Source organism: Homalodisca vitripennis, chromosome 2 (genome assembly GCF_021130785.1).
Source record: "Homalodisca vitripennis isolate AUS2020 chromosome 2, UT_GWSS_2.1, whole genome shotgun sequence".
NCBI lineage: Eukaryota > Metazoa > Arthropoda > Insecta > Hemiptera > Cicadellidae > Homalodisca > Homalodisca vitripennis.
Genome location: NC_060208.1, coordinates 163,780,093 through 163,799,060, shown reverse-complemented (window position 1 = coordinate 163,799,060; position 18,968 = coordinate 163,780,093). Strand labels below are relative to the sequence as shown.

General features: G+C 33.0%; 1 protein-coding gene across 1 annotated transcript in view; it reads right to left on the bottom strand.

Moving 5' to 3' along the window:
• Positions 1-18,968, bottom strand: part of LOC124354977 — a 124,208-nt gene that overhangs the window by 11,300 nt on the left and 93,940 nt on the right. The window contains 8 exon segments of the mRNA XM_046805816.1: positions 2,932-3,109; positions 4,876-5,006; positions 8,584-8,809; positions 11,231-11,325; positions 11,327-11,434; positions 14,657-14,757; positions 16,390-16,605; positions 18,146-18,310. Of these exon segments, the coding sequence (XP_046661772.1) occupies positions 2,932-3,109; positions 4,876-5,006; positions 8,584-8,809; positions 11,231-11,325; positions 11,327-11,434; positions 14,657-14,757; positions 16,390-16,605; positions 18,146-18,310 (1,220 nt within the window).

The following is an 18,968-nucleotide window of genomic DNA, read 5'->3' as shown; positions in this document are numbered from 1 at the left end:
AACGTGTTTGTTAGTCAGTTCATTCCTAATACCAGTTACATAGTTACAATTTATTATTATGCTTGCACAAGAAGTTCAAAGATGAAGGAGCTTCTACAAAGTAGCAACAAAGTGTACAAGAAAGCAGCATGCAATTGCCTACTCAAGCTCAAGCGTATTACTAAATAAAGCACATGCTTCGTTCAGTATCCACAGTTACCTCTGTTGTACAGTGTCCATATTAAAGGTGATGTTCTGCTTCGTTAACAAACGTCATCAAGGCACAGAGGTGCACAACAAGTGAGGAGTGCACCCAGTATAGTACAAGCCAGTAGTACAAGTCAAGTCCTGAGTCTACATAGCTGTCAGTAAGTTGTCTCTGACACTATTTCAATCAACAATAATTATTCAATTCGTCCATAAATGTAAGGATGATCAAAAGTTCTCAATTTTACTAATTTTTGAATGGTTGTAAATAGAAAGAATTAGGAAACAACAGAATATGATTTTTAGCATTAAACTATTTAGGATATAAAAATGTTCTATCTGTAACTACTCAATATTTAACAGAGGGAGACAGACTTTTGATCCCTTTTTATAAAGAAACTGTTTGTGATTCTAAAATTCACACTAATGTACTCCTGATAAACTAAATCCTCATCGTTAGATTAAACCACATCTATTGAAAGCAACTACAGCTGTGTTCTGCACCTTTTCTGGATTTACCAAATTTCAGAAAGTTACATTGCATTAATCCTCATATAACCTCATATTGGGTTTGATTAAAAATCAATACATTCTTCATAACTGTTAACTAAGAAAACTTCCCACTACCATACTGGAATAATTAATAAAACAAGAATAAAAATTTAAGGAGTATTAACACATGAGATATATACATTATTTATATAAATAGAAGAAATCTTACAAATAAAAAATGAATAGTCTATTCTGGCTAATACTTTTTTAATTGGTTGAAGTTCGAGGAAGGTTTATATGGAGTGAAACATCAGATAAGTTTTCTGTAATATATTGGAATTTGAAAAAAACAAGATAATATTTGCAAAACGTAGTCCACATTTTATTGAAGTAAACGGCTATTGGCACTTTCAGCTGAAATTCGCCAAAGATGCAGAAACATTTTTTTACACTTACATTTTTGAAAATATCAAAAACACAGTGCTTATTCAGTAGCGTAAAGCAGATTCTAAAGACAAAATTACTATCTAATTTTTACTACTGATTGTATAAGTGAAGAATTTAAACCATCAAACGAATTATAAACACTTATTTCAACTCTGTTATAAAACCTACCGAAAGAACAAAGCTGTGAATGTTTGCATAAGAGTACCTGAAACTGGTTGGCTTCCTTGAGATTGTGTATGGTATTTTTAGTTTGCGTTAAGCCAATTGTTTGACCAAATTAGTCGTATAAATATTTTCTTGATAGGGGTAAAGAAACAGAATCAATTATTGCACCAGAAATATTGTAGACCAGAAGTAGACGCTTTAACGTAACTTGAATCTAAGTTGGTTTCAGAGACCTACATAGGTATTTAATTTCTTGGTTGGGGCAACAACCCAAACTCAACTGTGAAACCGTAAATAAATTATACAGGGACTAAATTTAAACAGTTGGAACAGACACTTTTAAACCACAGTAACTTGTTAGTAGTCCATGAGTACACATATTTTATTCATTATTATGAAAAGGCAAACTCACCTATGGTATTTGAAATATCTTAGAATAGAAGAATATTACAAAGGCTGGGACGATTTTTGACCGAAGTAGGTCTTGAAAACATACTTATAAATTTATTTGATTGAACAAGGCAACTCAACTTATGGCACTGGAGATATCAAAGACCAGGTGTAGATTACAAGGGTCAGGGGTATACCCTTTTTGATCAAAGTAGGTTTCCCTGACATTTATATATATATATATATATATATATATATATATATATATATATATATATATATATATATATATATATATATACTTTCTTGGCCGAGGCATTGGAACAGGTAAACTGAACTGTTGCATCAGAAATGTATGCTCACAAAACAAATATGAACCAGTAAAAGTTGTGTTTTAACTTTTGTATCTCTTACCCATAGGCACTGAAATAATAAGTACCAGATACATGACTACTTCTGTTTGAAAACTATCACAGAGCTGCATCATCTTAGGTGCTTTCACTATTTTGTAAAAGGTTACATCCTTCTATTTTGTGCGTGAAGCTGCAGGTAACAGCTATTATATAATACAAATTTTATCAAAATAAACAAATGGATTTTTCATTATTTTTATTCAAGATTTTGATTAGAACTATTTTTGTCTTCGTTGAAATGTGAAACAAAATGGCAGTTAAAAAAAAATTAACTAACAAAATTAAAAAAAGAACTTAATTGTTTTTAAGCATATATCCAAAAACAACTTGTTATACTTTGTCATCTAATATCTATTGGAATATTATGTTAATATGTGCAATCACAAGTTTATCAAACTAATCTATTTTACTATTGTGCTTCTAGTGAAGAAGTGCAGCAAAAAATAAGTGATGTGAATCTCTAGGTTTCTAGAGAGTGGCATCTATGGCAGACACAGAGTGGGAAATAGAGAGAGAGAGAGAAGAGGTTTCTAAGCTAAAAATAAAAGAAAGTTTACCATTACTAGCAAGAAGATAAGTAAAACACCTTCCTTCGTATTGAATTTAGAAATGAAACAGAAACATTGTTGTAACAAATTCATACTGTAACAGATATATTAATTCATACTTCATACAATTTTTTCTGGTTTTAGAACAAGATACAAAATAATTTGCTGAGATTTTAACATTTTTTCTCAAAAATAATTTAAATACATAGAGGCAAAATTAAAACAACCTAATAAAATGACCATGATCATTTGATTCAACATTCATCACTCGGTATGACTATGTAAGTTACCTGCTGCGGTGTAGGTTCCTAGAGGTAGGCCTGGTGTTTGGCTGGGAGACCTCGGAGTCGGAACTGACTAGAGAATGGGGGAGAGCCCCCTGGGCAAAGTTGCGACGGTAGTTGTCAGACGACGAGGATCTGGGTGTGGACATTCCTCCTCGATCCCCTCCTTCATTGCTCCCTACACCTAGACAGAGATAATTTGTTCTCAGACGAAACTGCACTTTTTATTTGTTACATCACAATTTTGTAAGAAGAGGAAGGATTCCAAAGTAACAGAATAATATTTTATTTTATGCCTGTTTATGATGTAGTAGATGGCTGTCAAGAATTTTGAGTATTCAGATACATCCAACTTGAAAATCGCATGAGTGTATGGCCATGGGATGCAATGGTGGTGTCATTTACATGGGTTTTTATGAGACGGAATCAAATTAGTCCGAAGAACATTGTAGTAGTTTTGTTGTTTCAGGGTTGGGTATTAACTTTTACATACCTTTGTTCTTATCAGTTGAATCCACCATTTTCTCCGATATTTGACTCAGTATTAAATGGAGCATCACTGAGTTGGTGTATTTATCTATCCTGATAACACAGTTTGGTAAAGATAACTCAGCTAAGAGTGGTATGAATTTGTTTTTCATAGGGCAAGGTGGCGTCAATCATAGGACCTTTTATTCATAAAATATGATTGTGCTCAGTAATTACAATATTACATAAAGTAATAATATTTGCTACATAAAATAGATTGAATTCAGTTTTTATAGGTAAAAATAAGAGCTATCCCCATAAAATATTGAGACTGGGACTGGGGTGTAACACCTCTATATTACTGGGCTTCAACCAATCTCAGATCTTCAAACGTAAAATATGTGCTGCCTTCCATTATTTTAATCTCTGACAATTAATACAGGATCATCGAAAAAGGTGTCTTAGATTACAGTTCTTAATAGTAATAGTACTAATCAAGCAATATTTGTGAAACCAATGTAATAAGCCAGACAAGATATACTATGTTTTATTTCATCATCGAGTTGACCTAGTAGTTAACAGTGCACATTCGCAACTGCCATCTTGATGGCAACTGATATTATACTACCCCGTACTACTGATGAGTCTGGTGAGTGTGTTGCTACAGAAAGTGCAGTGTGTGCTGTGCAATGCAGAATTTAATTTCGTGATTGTTTTGCAATACAATTATTGATGAACTTATGAAAAAACTCTACCTACAAATAAACCATTCTTTGTTGGTTTCAACAGTACTAAGAAACTGGAAGTGTACACTTAAGACATTTCCTGGCCGGCCAAGAGCACCGGAACAAAATGTTAATTAGGGTGGGATGCAAAAAATCAAAATTGGAATATCTGAACTGTAAAATTTTAATATTTTGGAAGTAATCTTGAGTCTGTGCACTGAGCTTGAAGTTTTTAATTTTTCCTTAAAAATAAGATTTAAAACCTTTTTTTCTTGGAATCAGACGTTTCTGAATTATTTTTGGGTAGTTAAATAAACTTTAAATACGGCCACTAAAATATAATTTTTTAAAAATATTTGTTTTAGAAGCAACAATTCAAAACTAAACATAATGTGCAGACTTAAGATCACTTTCAAAACATTTAAAATTTTACAGTAATATTCCAAGGCTAATACACAGCTATTGACAAACACTCAATTCAAAAATTCGTATTTCATTTTTTTTAACTCCACCCTAATATGTAGTGTTTAAGACAGTCATGTTGTGTAGCCCAAAAGAAATCCGTCCCTCAACACAGTTTGGAACTAGGTAGGCCAAAACCACAATTCTAAATGTTAGAACTATCCAACACTGTTGATAAATAATAACTGATCATTTGTAAATAAAATAGTTAAAATGGTAATAAGGAGCCCATTCCCAATATTTTATAAGTTAAAAGATGTAAATTATTCTAGACATGGACAAAATTGCTTCTCACCTGAACCACTGTTAGAATGAAGGTGAGGGGTGACATACACTTGGGTACTCTTTGGCATCTGGTAAACAACTTGGGGGTGGACTGTGGACCGCTTCACAGGTTCTACAGCTGGTTCGTCTACACACCCTCTGCTGTAACATATGAATAAAGGTGAGGATAGACATATAGTAGGGTACCCTTTGGTATCTGAACTTGGAGGTGGACTGTGGAACACTTCACAGTTTCCACTGCCGGACCGTCCACACACCCTCTGCTGGAACATATCAGAATGAAGTGAGGAGTGACACGTACTAGGGTATCTGGTAAACAACACTTTACAGGTTCCACTGCCAGTAAAGCTTCACAACATCTCATAGCTGTAGTCTACTAGTGGGTAAAATTGCATAATTACTTCTTCTCATGTCTTTCCCTCCCTATCCAAATGATAATCCTTTGCAACTTCCACTTTAGTGCGAGAGTACAGGTGGTATGAATTTCCTTGAAACATTGTAAATTACAACTATAGTAAACAAACTAGATTTTAAAATAAATTTGAAAACTGAGGTCTAGAAAATAAGCACTAAAAATATTATTCAAGCTTTGTTTTTATAATCTTGCAAAATATTAATAGTTTTGAATTAGGTTTTTTGTTATTACAAGTGTAAGTGAACAACATGCCAGTTATGAAATGTTGTTTTCTACTCTGTAAAAATTCAGCTGAAACTGTTTTAATGTTGGAAACAGTTTACCAAGATTATGCTATGGAAAAACCTATGTGTACGAGTGGTTTCCTTCATTTAAAAGTGGCAACATGTTGATTGATGATAAACCTAGTTCTGTATGTCCATCAACAGCTTGAATCGATGAATAGGTTAAAAAAATTCTATAGCTTGTGCTCTCAGACCGTCAACAGACAATTGATGAGTGGGTTATCATGGAGCTCAGTTTAGCGAATTTTAACAGAAGATTAGGGAATTAAAAAGGCTGATGCTAAGTTTGTTCATTAGGTTCTGGCAGACAATCAAATGAAACATTGAATTGAAAAATGTGTTTAAAGATAACAACTTGAAACTGATTCATATTTTCTGTCAAAGATCATTTATTACCGGTGATGAGTCATAGTGCTGTGGCATATCGCAGCACCTTGTTGAAAAATAAAGAAACGTAGTTATGTCAAGTTATAATATTTATTAAGTTTAGTGATATTTTGGCAATTGTTGAGTTTAATTTTTTCATCAAAACCTTACAGTCAGGAATGGCAAAGTGAGAAAAGAACTTCTGCATGACTAAATAACATGTAGATTTTTTACATTATATTTTACAGACTTTTGTGTGTTTTTAATTATTTTTAAATTATGGTACCCAAAAGCTACAGGCATAAATGTTTCTAAATTAATAGCTACATATGTAAAGAGTAAGTGGTAATAAATACTGCAATTAATTCTTGAAAAATATAAATTTTAATTCCAAAGAAACATGGCATTACGAACTGCAGACAACAGTGTTTGAGTGTAAAAGTGTACTATAATGATGAAAACAGAAATATTTTCTTATTAAATGAAGCAAAATTAGTGTTATTCTTTATAGGTATCTATCTAGATGTATTATACATGTATTTATAGAAGTATACTGTACTTTGTGGTATGTATTATTGGCTTATACAACGGTAAAAAAACATACCTAACTAAAATCAAAGTAAAAAATCCGTTTTCACCAGAAAAGTTTTAAAATTCCCTAGATCTGTTGGTTTATCCTTCTTTTTTATATCTTCTTTTCTTCTTTATTCAGTAAATTTGATCTATTTATGAGTCTCTGCAAGTCTGTCAAACAAATCAGCTGACTCAAACAATTTTTCTTAGCCAGTTAATTGAATTTCTTTTGGAAATAGTAGTCTATATAGTATGTAATGATAAATGAATGTATTATATAGTATAAAACAGCCATAAACAAATTCAATTGTAGCTATTGAAATTAAAAAGCAAACTAAATTTATGTATGACAAAAAAGTGGTTTTTAGTGCATTAGTGGGAACAATAGAAAAAAATGTGAAAAAACATTGTTTTGAAAATTTAATGGTTTGCAGCCAGTTTTAGTATTAAATCCCCTTAAGATACCCTATCTGAAGATAGAAAAAATAGAAACAAGAAATGTTTACTATTCCATGAGGAATATTAATTAATGGAATATAAAATTCCATGGTAGGAATTTCAAGCAGAATGTTGGGATATCTTATGACCAAGCCCAAAGACAATTGGTTGAAGAAAAAAATATGAACTTATCTATCTACCTTTTTGTCTGAATAGAGTAAAATGATTTTCATACACACAAAAATAATTTCCTTATATCATAAATGAGTGATCAACAAATGATTTGACAGTTTTGAACTCCTCCTCTCCCACCTCCTTCCAAGACACACTCTATCACATTGACTCCAGACATTACATTGACATGAGTTGTGTATAGTTTAGGGTTGTGGCTTTGATCAATTAGATCAAACAATAATAATTACATATCATCCTTTTTGGAATAATTGTTGCAATTATTGTTTTTATCTTGAGCAACTCGGGTCTACGCACAGGCCTCTATTGCCTATGTAGACTCATTTCCCTAGAGCAACCTTTCACTCAGGCAGATAAGATAATAATTTATTACAAGAAACATGTGTAGCTAATTTTGTTTGTTCCTTTATATAATAAAAATTGTAATGTGTACCTTTTCTGTTATGTATATATTGTAATTTCTTGATGAAAATAAAACTAATTCATTCATTCATTCGTTGAAATAAAAATGTCACCACTTAGCTGTAATATAAGTATGTACCTACTGTAAAAAGTAAACAATTTTATCTTCAGATTTGAATTAATAAAGCTGAGAGCCAGGGATTGTTGCTAGTTGATAGGAAAACCAACAGACTTACCTCGAAAACTATCTGATTTGGTCCACAGACTAAAAGAACACATAAAAGTACAAATTTTTTCATGTAATAATAATTTTTTATTGCTCTGCAATCTTTCTCAACCAGTAGTAAACACTCTAGTTGTCTGTTCACTTTGGGTTGCAGAGTCACTGTGGGAAGTGGGGATGACAATTCACTTAATCACCTTTTTCCAGGGTTTTCACTGTATTTTTCTGTCAGTGGACTCTAGAAGATAGTTTTCGAGGTAAGCCTACTGATTTTCATATCAACCAGTTTAATCTTCAGTTGTTTTCATTTGGGCTTAATTACAATATTGATTCCATTTTCTACTTTTTCTGTCTTCAGGAAAGTTATATTAAAGGACCATGAAATTGAAATTAAAAATCATTTTACAATATAATTTAACTGTAATTGTCCTATTTCTCCTTACAATGGCATTACAAGGGTTGTGTTCAAAGTGTTATAGGTCTACCATCACAAGCACTTAAAACACTATGTGATGTCATTGCAATATTTTAATATGCAAGAATGCCTATTTAGTTAATTTTTTGTTTTATATTGAGTGTTTGAGAATAAAATGTTTTCTATTAAGGATTTAGTTTGCTGATGTTATAAATTTTAACTTTTGACAAGATGACTTTTCTACTATTTCTGACACAGTAATAATAGAGGTAGGATGAAAATTCTTGGAGCATTGGAAAATTTTAATAAATAAATAAAATAGAGGTAGGACATACACATCTTTATAAATGTCTAAATACTTGGGGTTTTATTCAGGTTTTGATGAACACCAAATATAAGAATGTGAGAACCTGTGAGGGGTGTAATCCCGGTAGTCACGGCGGGGCTGGCGGAACTCACTGAGCACCTGGGTGGCGGGAGGCGGGGGAGCATCCACACCATCCGGCTGAGCCCGTCCCTGAGTGAGGCTGTAGAGGCGCAGCTGATGTCGGATGTCCGCCTTTTCACGCTCCCGCTTCCGCTGAAACTCTTCCTCCACCCGCCGCATCGCCTCCAGCTCGTTCAACCTCTGGCGCTCTGCAAAAATTCCACAATCATTGAATATTGCCCTTAAAGGTGTTTAATGCTACATGAAATTACCTTTTATAATAGCCTATCTAACAATAATTAAGAATGATGATCTTTTACAAATGCCGTACTTAGGTTTAGTTATAATATACTTAATAGGAACAGGGATCCTGAAAATTTTTTGGTTTTTTAAAACTAATATACAGAAGGGAAACATTACTCTCTGTTTTAGATATTTTTCTACACCAATAACATTTAACTGATCATACCACACAGTTTTAAAGAAAATTTTTCCATTTACAAATTATTTTATTGAATGCCTCAGGAATTAAACAGTGATTTCCCATTAAAACAGTTGCAGTTTTACATCTAGACTACAATGAAGTTAAGTTTAAAAAGCATAATTTTATACAATGTTTCTATGAAAAAAAAGAAAAAATACAGACCTGATATTCTGGTCAAAGATGATGACTAAGTATCAATTCTCTTCGTTTAAAGTTTGTTTTTAATAATGGAAGGGTTGTGAAGGTGGGTTGGTGAAAAATGCACCATTGACAGATATGACATACACTAAATTTTAAGAAAACACATTGCATTCAGTCTTTTATACCTCCTCTGTTAAAACAGTTATCCACGACTCTGCACATATTTGACATAAGTAATGATGTGTCTACCACACATCACATCACTACCAGTAACAAAACAATGTTTCTTTAGAATTAAACTAAACTCTGATGACAGCAGAAATGAAATGTTTGAGATAGTTGCACCAAATGACTTTGAAAGTTGTCAGATAAGGAAGAGCAGATTGTTATTTCCATATACTTAGCTGCTATTTAAAAGTTTTAATCTAAGCAGTACATAACATATTTTTTATTATATCAAGAGAACATCCATGAATTATCTCAATAGATATTGAATCAGATAATGAATACTTTTCTGTGCAGCAATCTAATTTCACTTCACATCAAAAGACCTCTTTGAGAATCCAGTATTAACAAATGTTTAAAGCTTTTAATGAAAATTTTTGTTGCATTTGAAACATAACCTTAAGTAGACTTTTGCTGTAATTTTAATATTAATTTCGAAACTCAGAGTAGTATTGTATCTTGTTTATTTACACGTCTCCCAATTTATATTTTGAGACTTATTAGAAGAGTATACAATTTGTGGTATGATATCTTTTCACCACGGTAAGAACTTTATTGGTTTTGTAGCATTCCTGCATCTTTGAGGAACAATCCATGGGAATTCAGTGAAAAACTTCAATGAAAGCACAGACTTAAATCTTATAAATGAACATTTATTGTCAAATGTGTTGCTAAGTGCTAATCTCAAGAATGACTGAGACAATTCAGCCAAATCTGTTTGTTAAATATACGTTGAAATCCAAGGAAGATTTATAAGAAGAGGAAAATAAGAAAAACAACAAGACAATAACGCAAAACCTATACTATATTAGGTCTCTCGGTACTATGTATGTGAGTATAGTTTCTTCATAGGGACAAAGCAAACTCAACTATAGCACTGGAAATACCTTAGATCAAAAGTAGATTACAAGAACAGGAAGTAAATTGCTTTTTGACCAAAAGTAGATTTCCAAGAGCTTTATACGCGTAGTTTTTTGATCAGGGTAATAAGTCAAACACATCTGACCGTAAGTGATTTTATATAGTCTGAAATAGACACTTTTTAACTGAAGTAGGCTTCTCAGACCTATGCGTGTACTCGTACATATTTTTTCTTCATCGGGACAACAATACAAACCCTACTGTGGCACTGGAAATAACTTAGACCAGAGAAGTACATAACAAGGAATGAAATAAACACTTTTTGACCGAAGTATGTTTCCGGCACCTATGTATTTGTATTTTTTACGTGATGAAAAGACAGACTCAGCTGTAGTGTTTATAATTATTTTGAACCAGAAATGCTCCTACACGTGCAAAACTGATGAGTCTGATTAAATTCTGATACTCTTAGCATGGACACTGAAATAATGCCTACTTAAGCTAGAAATATTTCATAGGATTCCTTCATATTACATCGTAAGTGCTTTTACTAAGGATAATGAAAATTGCAAGGATAATGAAACTAAGGACTTTGAAGATTGCAAGTGAAGCCGCGAGTAACAGCTAGTTCTATATGAATTTAAAGTTGGCAACCACTTAATAAAATCAATAGAAAGATTAAAAAATTGTAGCCATTCAAGTTTAGTAAGTAAAAAGAGAAATGTTGAATGAAAAAAAAAATTATATTAGAGCTCTTTGTACTTTACTAATTACTGTCAAAAATGTATTGTCTTTTGAAAGTGATTATTTATTGAGGGAACATAAAACTTCCCTAGAGATATAACTTTCATAGACGAAAACCTTAACACCTAAACCTAAATATGTAGGAGAATACGAAGAAAATGACATGAAAATTTACCTTTTTGCTCAGCCTCTTTTGATAGTTTCTCAGCCAATCTACGCCGCTCAATTTGACGTACTGTGCTCTGGAAGGTGAATTTGCGTCCACTGCGGCCCGCGCGGCTCCAGAGCACGCAGTACACTTGGTGCCAGCTGCTCCTTCTGGCTCAGGTCCTCGCAGGACTTGGACAGCGACAGAGCTGCTGGTGTCCTGTCCCTCTCCCTACACAGGACGTGTGGTACTTATTAGCAAACCAAATAAGATTAACAAATCATGCAAAGATCTATCTCTGACAATAAATTATCAGTTTTTACAGAAATCTTAGCTTCTTGTCAATTGGAAAAGTGGAGCAGATACTAATGCTTGTTTGATTTTGTTCACTGTCTCTCAACACTCCACCATCAAAATCCCAGTAACTCCTAAATGTGTTGAGAGGAACATAAATATCTTGAATAAAAAATGAATCTTGAATAAAAATTTGCTATGCCAATAAAAATTTCTAGTTATTTGATATCTTTCGGTTGAGACATGTCTAGGATTAATTTTACCTTATCAACATTTGTAGATATTCCTTCTTTGGGTATGCTTAGAACTAAGTAGTTTAATTTACTCTGCATGAATTTACACTTGGATCAGTTTAAACAAAATCCATGTTCTGTAATATATTTTTTAACAATTCTGCCAAAGTTTTGACATGCTCTTCATCATTCTTCACAATGACAACAAGTATACTACACCTTATAGTCCATCCAACATAGGATACATTCTCTTTTGGAACATAGCAGTTACAGGGGCAACACCAAAGGAAAGTCTGTTGTAACATATATGACCAAACGGCATGGTAATTACTACTAAAAAGTTCTTCAACTCCTCCTCCATAGATATAGATAGATAAGCTTCAGTTAAATCTAATGTGATAAATTTCTTACAACCCCCTATTTTTGTGAATAACTCATTGTCGAAAATCTGCACAAATTCGTAAATTACCATTAGGCTTCTTGACAATTACTTGGTTACGCATGGTGCAGCCAACTCCGAGTGATTGACCTATTCCAGAATACTATTTTTGATTAGACGAGGTCCCTTACTTTATACTTAAGAGCCAATAGAACTCGTCTAGTTTTTTTTAAACTGTTACTGCTTTTTCTTTAAGTATTAGTAAACTGTTAAGTTGGAACATGTACTTTCACCGATAGTAAAAAAAAAACTCTGCATAAATCAATAAACTCTTTTTTAGGATTTTATTTGCAATGTTTGGTGTGTTTGGTCAGAAACTATGTATTGTAATCTTAAAAGTGACATAGTATGTAAGTTGAGCTGGACAATCAAATCCAGTCTAAGTATGTTCTGTTTAACACTAAAAGTAACATAGAGATTGAGACTTTCTCCTAACTTAATGTGAACATTCATTTGTCCCAACAGTTTAACAGCTAGGCCAAAGAAGGAAATAAAAAATTATTAGATTATATGAAGAACAGGTTCCCTATATATGCCAGGTTTCTTCAGACACTATAGTTGCACAACCTTCCAGTATCAGATTGCATAGAGACTGATTATACATTAATGGTTGCTCTAAAATTAACATGTAAAATTATGTGCTCTGTTCTTCATACAATAATAATAGATAGGAGATTGTGAATACCACCCACTAAAATTCCTAAGATCTTATGGCTTAAACCATTTATAAACAGTAATCTTTTTCTGATATCTATTATTTGGGATATCGAGGGACCAGTAACAAATTTAATATGCCATACTTCAATGTAGATCTTTTCCTGATCAAACCGTTCACAATTGAACCTCGTGAGCTGATGATCCTCTGTTTCTTCCGGATCACTCTGGTGTTTCTTTGTAATTTTATGTGAAGCAAATTATAAATGAATTGAAACCTTGTCACTAATTGAATTTTATTACACCATTAAATAACCATCAAAGTAGAAACGGTTTATTTTCAAAAATATACACAAATAATATGAACAATAACAGAAATATGTCAAATATCCACTAAAAACACTGTCGGGAAAGACGTATACAGAAAAAAAAATTATGAATCTTTTAAAAATTTAAGAATTTTATTCGTAGTGAACAAGTTAAATATTATATAGTTCTATATCACAATAAACATACCAGAAAAAACAGGTTCCAAGTAGTTGAAGTAAAAAGAGTTCAGAAACAAGAGTCCAAGCACAGACGTTTACGCTAATCAAAGAGGTGATCAGTCTTGACGCTAATCATCTATGTAGTCAACTTTACACTAATTAAAGACATGTTTCGATATGACTTGGACTAAGATGATGATGGGCAAATCAATACAGTAACTGAATAGTTAGCCCAATTGGGCTAATTAAAGATGTGGTCAATCAGAGGCCAATTGAAAGCACAGCGTAGCTTTCACTATATTTCTTACTTTCTTGTATCATACTGACAGAATGTCCTTGTGCAATTAATAGAATTGGTGTTGTATTCTTATTCTTATTCGTATTCATACTTGTACATCCCTTCAATCAACAAAAACTTATCTAGTATCGCACAGGACACAGGTGACAAACGAAGAATTGGATCAGTGGGAAATGGAATCGAAACTAACAAAGTAATTGATTCCTACATTCGTAATAAAAATCACCTTCCTACTAAAGGGAATCAATTACACAAATAGAGGGGAGACTTTTAGAGGGAAGAGGGCTGTAATATTAACTCCTTTATTCATCTGACCATTGTCAGGATGAAGGGCATTGTGAGCCAAATGAAACATGACCAAGACGATAGTTCATACGTAAGTTGCAACCTCTCAAATAATGGAAAAGACAGAGAAAATACATCAATTTCATCAACTATGGTACTATTCCAAAATTCCACAAATTATCCTGCATCCTCACTCTTTCATGACCCAAAGTATTCTTTCACATGCATTCTTGAGTCTTTGAAATTACTCAAAGCTTTGGATGAAAGGTATTATATATCAAACTAAGACTGTGCTACTAGACTTTCAGACATACTGTTCAGGTGATCTCAGAACTTCTAATAATGATAAGACCTGAATGTAATGTATTGTTGCGATTTCTAGATTACAACATGCTGCTGATGTGTGTCCAATTTCTTGGATTCCTGTGTGATGGGTCCCTGAATTTTCCTAGACTAGAATTCATGATACAGTTTGGTTACAAATTAATGTTTAAAAATGGTTTTTAATTGTTTTATAGTTTAAAAAATTTAAAAGAACTGACTTAAACAACTTTGAAATGTTATTGCATTATGATCACCATGCTTTTTTGGATGTAGTTCTGTCATTGGCTGCTCTAAAATTCTTTAATGACTGATAACTAATTCAGTAAACCTGTATTATTACTCTTACGCACATAAATTCAGATTGATTAGTTGTTACTTGCTTATTTGCTAGCTAAACATGTTGACCATGAACTCATCAGTTTGCTGTGGGCTACTCACCTATGGGATCTGGGCATGGAGTACTCGGGCAGGTACATGACATGGCCACCAGTCGCCAGGTAAGAGAACGATGGCTGTTTTACCAGTGACAGTTCATCCTCCTGATAAAACAATAACTCCAACTTTAAACTAATAGTGAGTTGTTAAAAAAGGTTACAACGCATGCAAATCAAATAATTTATTGCCAAGATGTAATGAACATACATATAAAAACGTCAAATAACTAGTTGTCTAAAATAATCTATCCCACATTGTCTCTTAATACAATATAAAAGCATTAACACTATGCAGGCAAGATTTGAGTAACAACTTTTTTACCCAGTTCTTAAAATTAGTTCTACTTAACTATTTTATATCTGAAGGCAATGCATTGTATATCTTAATTCCTTGATACTTAAAACTGGATTGGGTGCTTGAAAAATTACATTTTGTTATTACTAGATTATTTCTATTACGTGTATAGTTAACTATGAATATTATTACTTTGGTTAGAAAGGTTGTTCAAATTACTTTTTACATACAAGAGCACATATAATATATAAATAGAAGGCAGTGTTAAAATATTAAGTTTTAGAAAAAGACGTTTACAGTGTTCACGGTTAGGAACATTACATAGCAGCCTAACTGCCTATAGAATGAATATCTTGCTTGCAGCTTGTGAGTAACCCCACAAAACAATGCCATAGGTTAGAAAACTGTGGACATAAGCATAGTACATATGCAGCCAAAGGTCTGAGGAAACAACACCCTTTAGAGATCTAATTAAGAAAATGGCCTGAGCGATCTTAGAAGCAGAATAATCTATGTGAGCTTGCCATTTAAGATTAGATTAAATGTATACTCCAAGAAACTTGAGACTACAATCATTTTCACTGGGCTTATAAGCTAGTGTTGTTTTTAAATCCTGGATTATTTCATTATTAACACATAACTTGTTAGCTGCACACCAATAATTTATAATCAAAGTCTTAAAGCCAACAATATTTTTACATTCAATGTCTGATTTAGAGCTGATTGTGAGCCCCAGGTCATCAGCAAATAAATAAGTGCTTACACCGCTATCGCCAAAGATTGGAAGGCATTTATATATGCATTAAATAGAGTTGGACCTAAAATGGAGCCTTGTGGAACTCCATAATTAACAGGGCGAGTTTCAGAAATAGAACCATTTATATAAACATATCGACTCCTATTGGAAAGGTATGACTTGAAGAAATTGACAGCAAGTTCACTGAAACCATAGTAGCTCAACTTACTTATTAGGATCATTTAGTCGACTGTGTCAAAGGCCCTGGAAATGTCATATGACCTAAAATTAACAGCATTTTTCTGTTCCAAGCCCTCAAAACAGTCATTTACAAAAGACTGAATGCATCAGTAGTACTCCGTTTGGCCCGAAACCCAAACTGACAGTTGCTAATTAACTAATTAGATTCCAGATAATAAACTACCTGCTTGTGAACTAGACGTTCCAAAACCTTTGACACAACTGGAATTATCGAAATGTGTCTATCAGAATTAGAATAATTGGTCTATTGAAATTATGCAAATGCAGAGTACATATCATACTTAAAAAGTACTTTATTTGTTCGATCTAGTATTGTGTTAATACTAAATTCCAACAAAGTAATAAAAGTTGACAGAATTGGTTTAGCAATTCTTGTCTCTGGGAAAAAAATACAACCTCAGAGAACACGTGAAAATTAGAAATTGTAGAATGGAAAGTGACTGGCCTGGTCAGGGGATGAAGGACTAGAGGAGGACCAGCGCTGCAAGCTTGCGTTGCCATTGTTGAGACTGTTGGGGACACTACGGCTGAGTACCCAGTTGTTGTCCAGCGGCAGACTAGTGGTCTCCTTGACCCCACCGCCAACGCCACGGCCCAGTGCCCCTGACATTGACCTTTTCAGCTTCTTCAGGCTCTGGAAACTGTCTGGTTCCTCCTTCATCTGAATCAACAATCTCTCTTAGATAATTCAGTAATGTCAGATTTCTAATTTGTAATACTGGTATAATAATTAAGAGTGCCATCCAGAGAATAAGGAACATTTTCACAGATCCTGACCATGCTCTTAAGTTTAACAACTACTACCCATCTTCATCTGAGCAGAATTTTGTTGTTAAGTTGTGTTTATTGCCAATATTGTAGTATATGAAATTTGTAGGGTAATGTATTTTAGAATATAGAAAATGTTTGACGTATAGAAAGTCAAAAGCCATTCAGAACACAATGTTACCAGGTTTAATGTACAGGGATTTTATTTCTTCATAACAATGCCTAGCCTCATAGCAATATAATGTAACTACAAGCTCTCTATATGATTTCACTCCAGCAATCCCAGCATCCATATGACTTTTTGTGTGTACCCAAAACTGAGGGAGTTTTTGTGAGGACCACATTTGAAAGAGATAAATCTATGAAGTCTTGTTACGACAACTGCATATTTATACTTTTGTAGGATTCACACTGTTACCAAAAATCCAGTGGATTCAGACATGAGACAAAAGAACTTTATCTTATTCAACACATCTGTAAGGTGAATCTTGAAAAAAATTGTTTACAACTATCAGCTAAAGAAAATATAATTCTATTTAACACATCTACTCTTAGAAGAACTAAAATGATAGTGCCAGTTAAAAAGATGATAACATACTCTTTACTACTGGCCAATAACTTTAACCACCTAACTAAAATAATCATATATTTATGTTATAGTTTATTTTATCTTGAAACAAAAGAAAATTATGAACGTAATATACATATGAATTCCTTGGTTTGAACAATTGAAAAGCAAAGGTGAATTCACAATCAGCATAATCTTAACTATCCAAGAATTTAATAGGATGAACTACACAATATTGAAACCAGATGTTAACATTGTAAACATATTTCACCAAGCAGTTTCATTTATTCATTTCTAAATAATGTCATACGTTTTTTGTTTTGCTAAAAGTGCACATTAACCCTTAAAACTATTAAAAATGATAGGATCATTTCCACTTGTACTAAAATAATTTTAGTGTTAACCAATTGCATGCTCTGTGAGCCTTTACATAGAGGTCAATATTGCAAACTATGCTCTTTTAGTGTTGATAAAGACAATACACCTCACATAGTCCAACATTACACTCGATAGTAATAGTAGTAAAATATTACATTTAACCCTTGTAAAACCAGCTATGCAGCTAATACGCAACAAATCAATTTTGCAGAATAGAATTGCATGTGGACTTGTATTAATTTGAATATAGTTCGTTTTGTAGAGGTGACAATCACCAAGGGCATGCTATTTTCAAGTTATATTAGTTTTCATGGATACTGCTAGATGGCAGGAGCCTTTAGTTACCAGTTTATTCAAACAAAGAGCAGATGGTGAGTTCTGTATATTTAAGGGTGAACTTGGCACACAAAACTGTATATGTTCAACGGTTAAGAGATTAAAATTCATGATTATTTCACATAAAATTTTTACCCAACTAACAACCGACCTTATCTGACTGAGAATATATAGCCAGCCTGTCGTCTCGGGGAAGTGAGAGGGAGAACCGGGGAGAGAACTTGGCGAGGGGAAGGCTCTCGGGAGACAAGGGAGCTGACTCTAAACCACCATCTGAGCTAGTCTCCTCCAAGTCCTGCTGGGGAGTCCACGCAGCCTGCAACATATAATGTCATTGAATGATACTTTAATTAACTGTGATAAACAACTGAGCTAATTATTATGAAAGCTTATTAACACTAAATAAAAGCTGTTTCTGGGAAGTACAATTTTAATCTGACACCCTGCCTCACTATTATTGTCACTTCTTACATTAGCACTGGTTTATTTAAACCAAGAAATACAAACTGGTATTTTGTGTTTCTTGTTTCCTTTCGATAGTTAAAAATTTTTATAATAATTGATAAACAACTTGAGGTTTGTTTCCCTATCCAGGTTTTATTTCTTCTTCTCAAGTTCTCCGGCAAGATTTACAGTAAAAATGTTAAGAGTGATACAGTAGAAAAACGTAAAAACTAGTAGTGCATAATTTAAAACAGGTTGCTCTATGACAATTTTCAACCCATCATTACAATTGGAGCTAATGCAAGTGAGCAACATTGAGAATTGCCAAAAAAGAAATAAAGGCTGACCAAAAATTAAAATTAAAAAATATTTAAGGGGCTAATAAGCCAAAGAACACCAGTTATACATCAAATACGATTTTAAAACCATTGAAAAGTTACATAAATACCTTGAGGAAAATGTTGCCCAATTTTCCTACAATCAGTAAATTTCAATTTGTAAAACAATCAAAACTAATAGAGTTATTAATA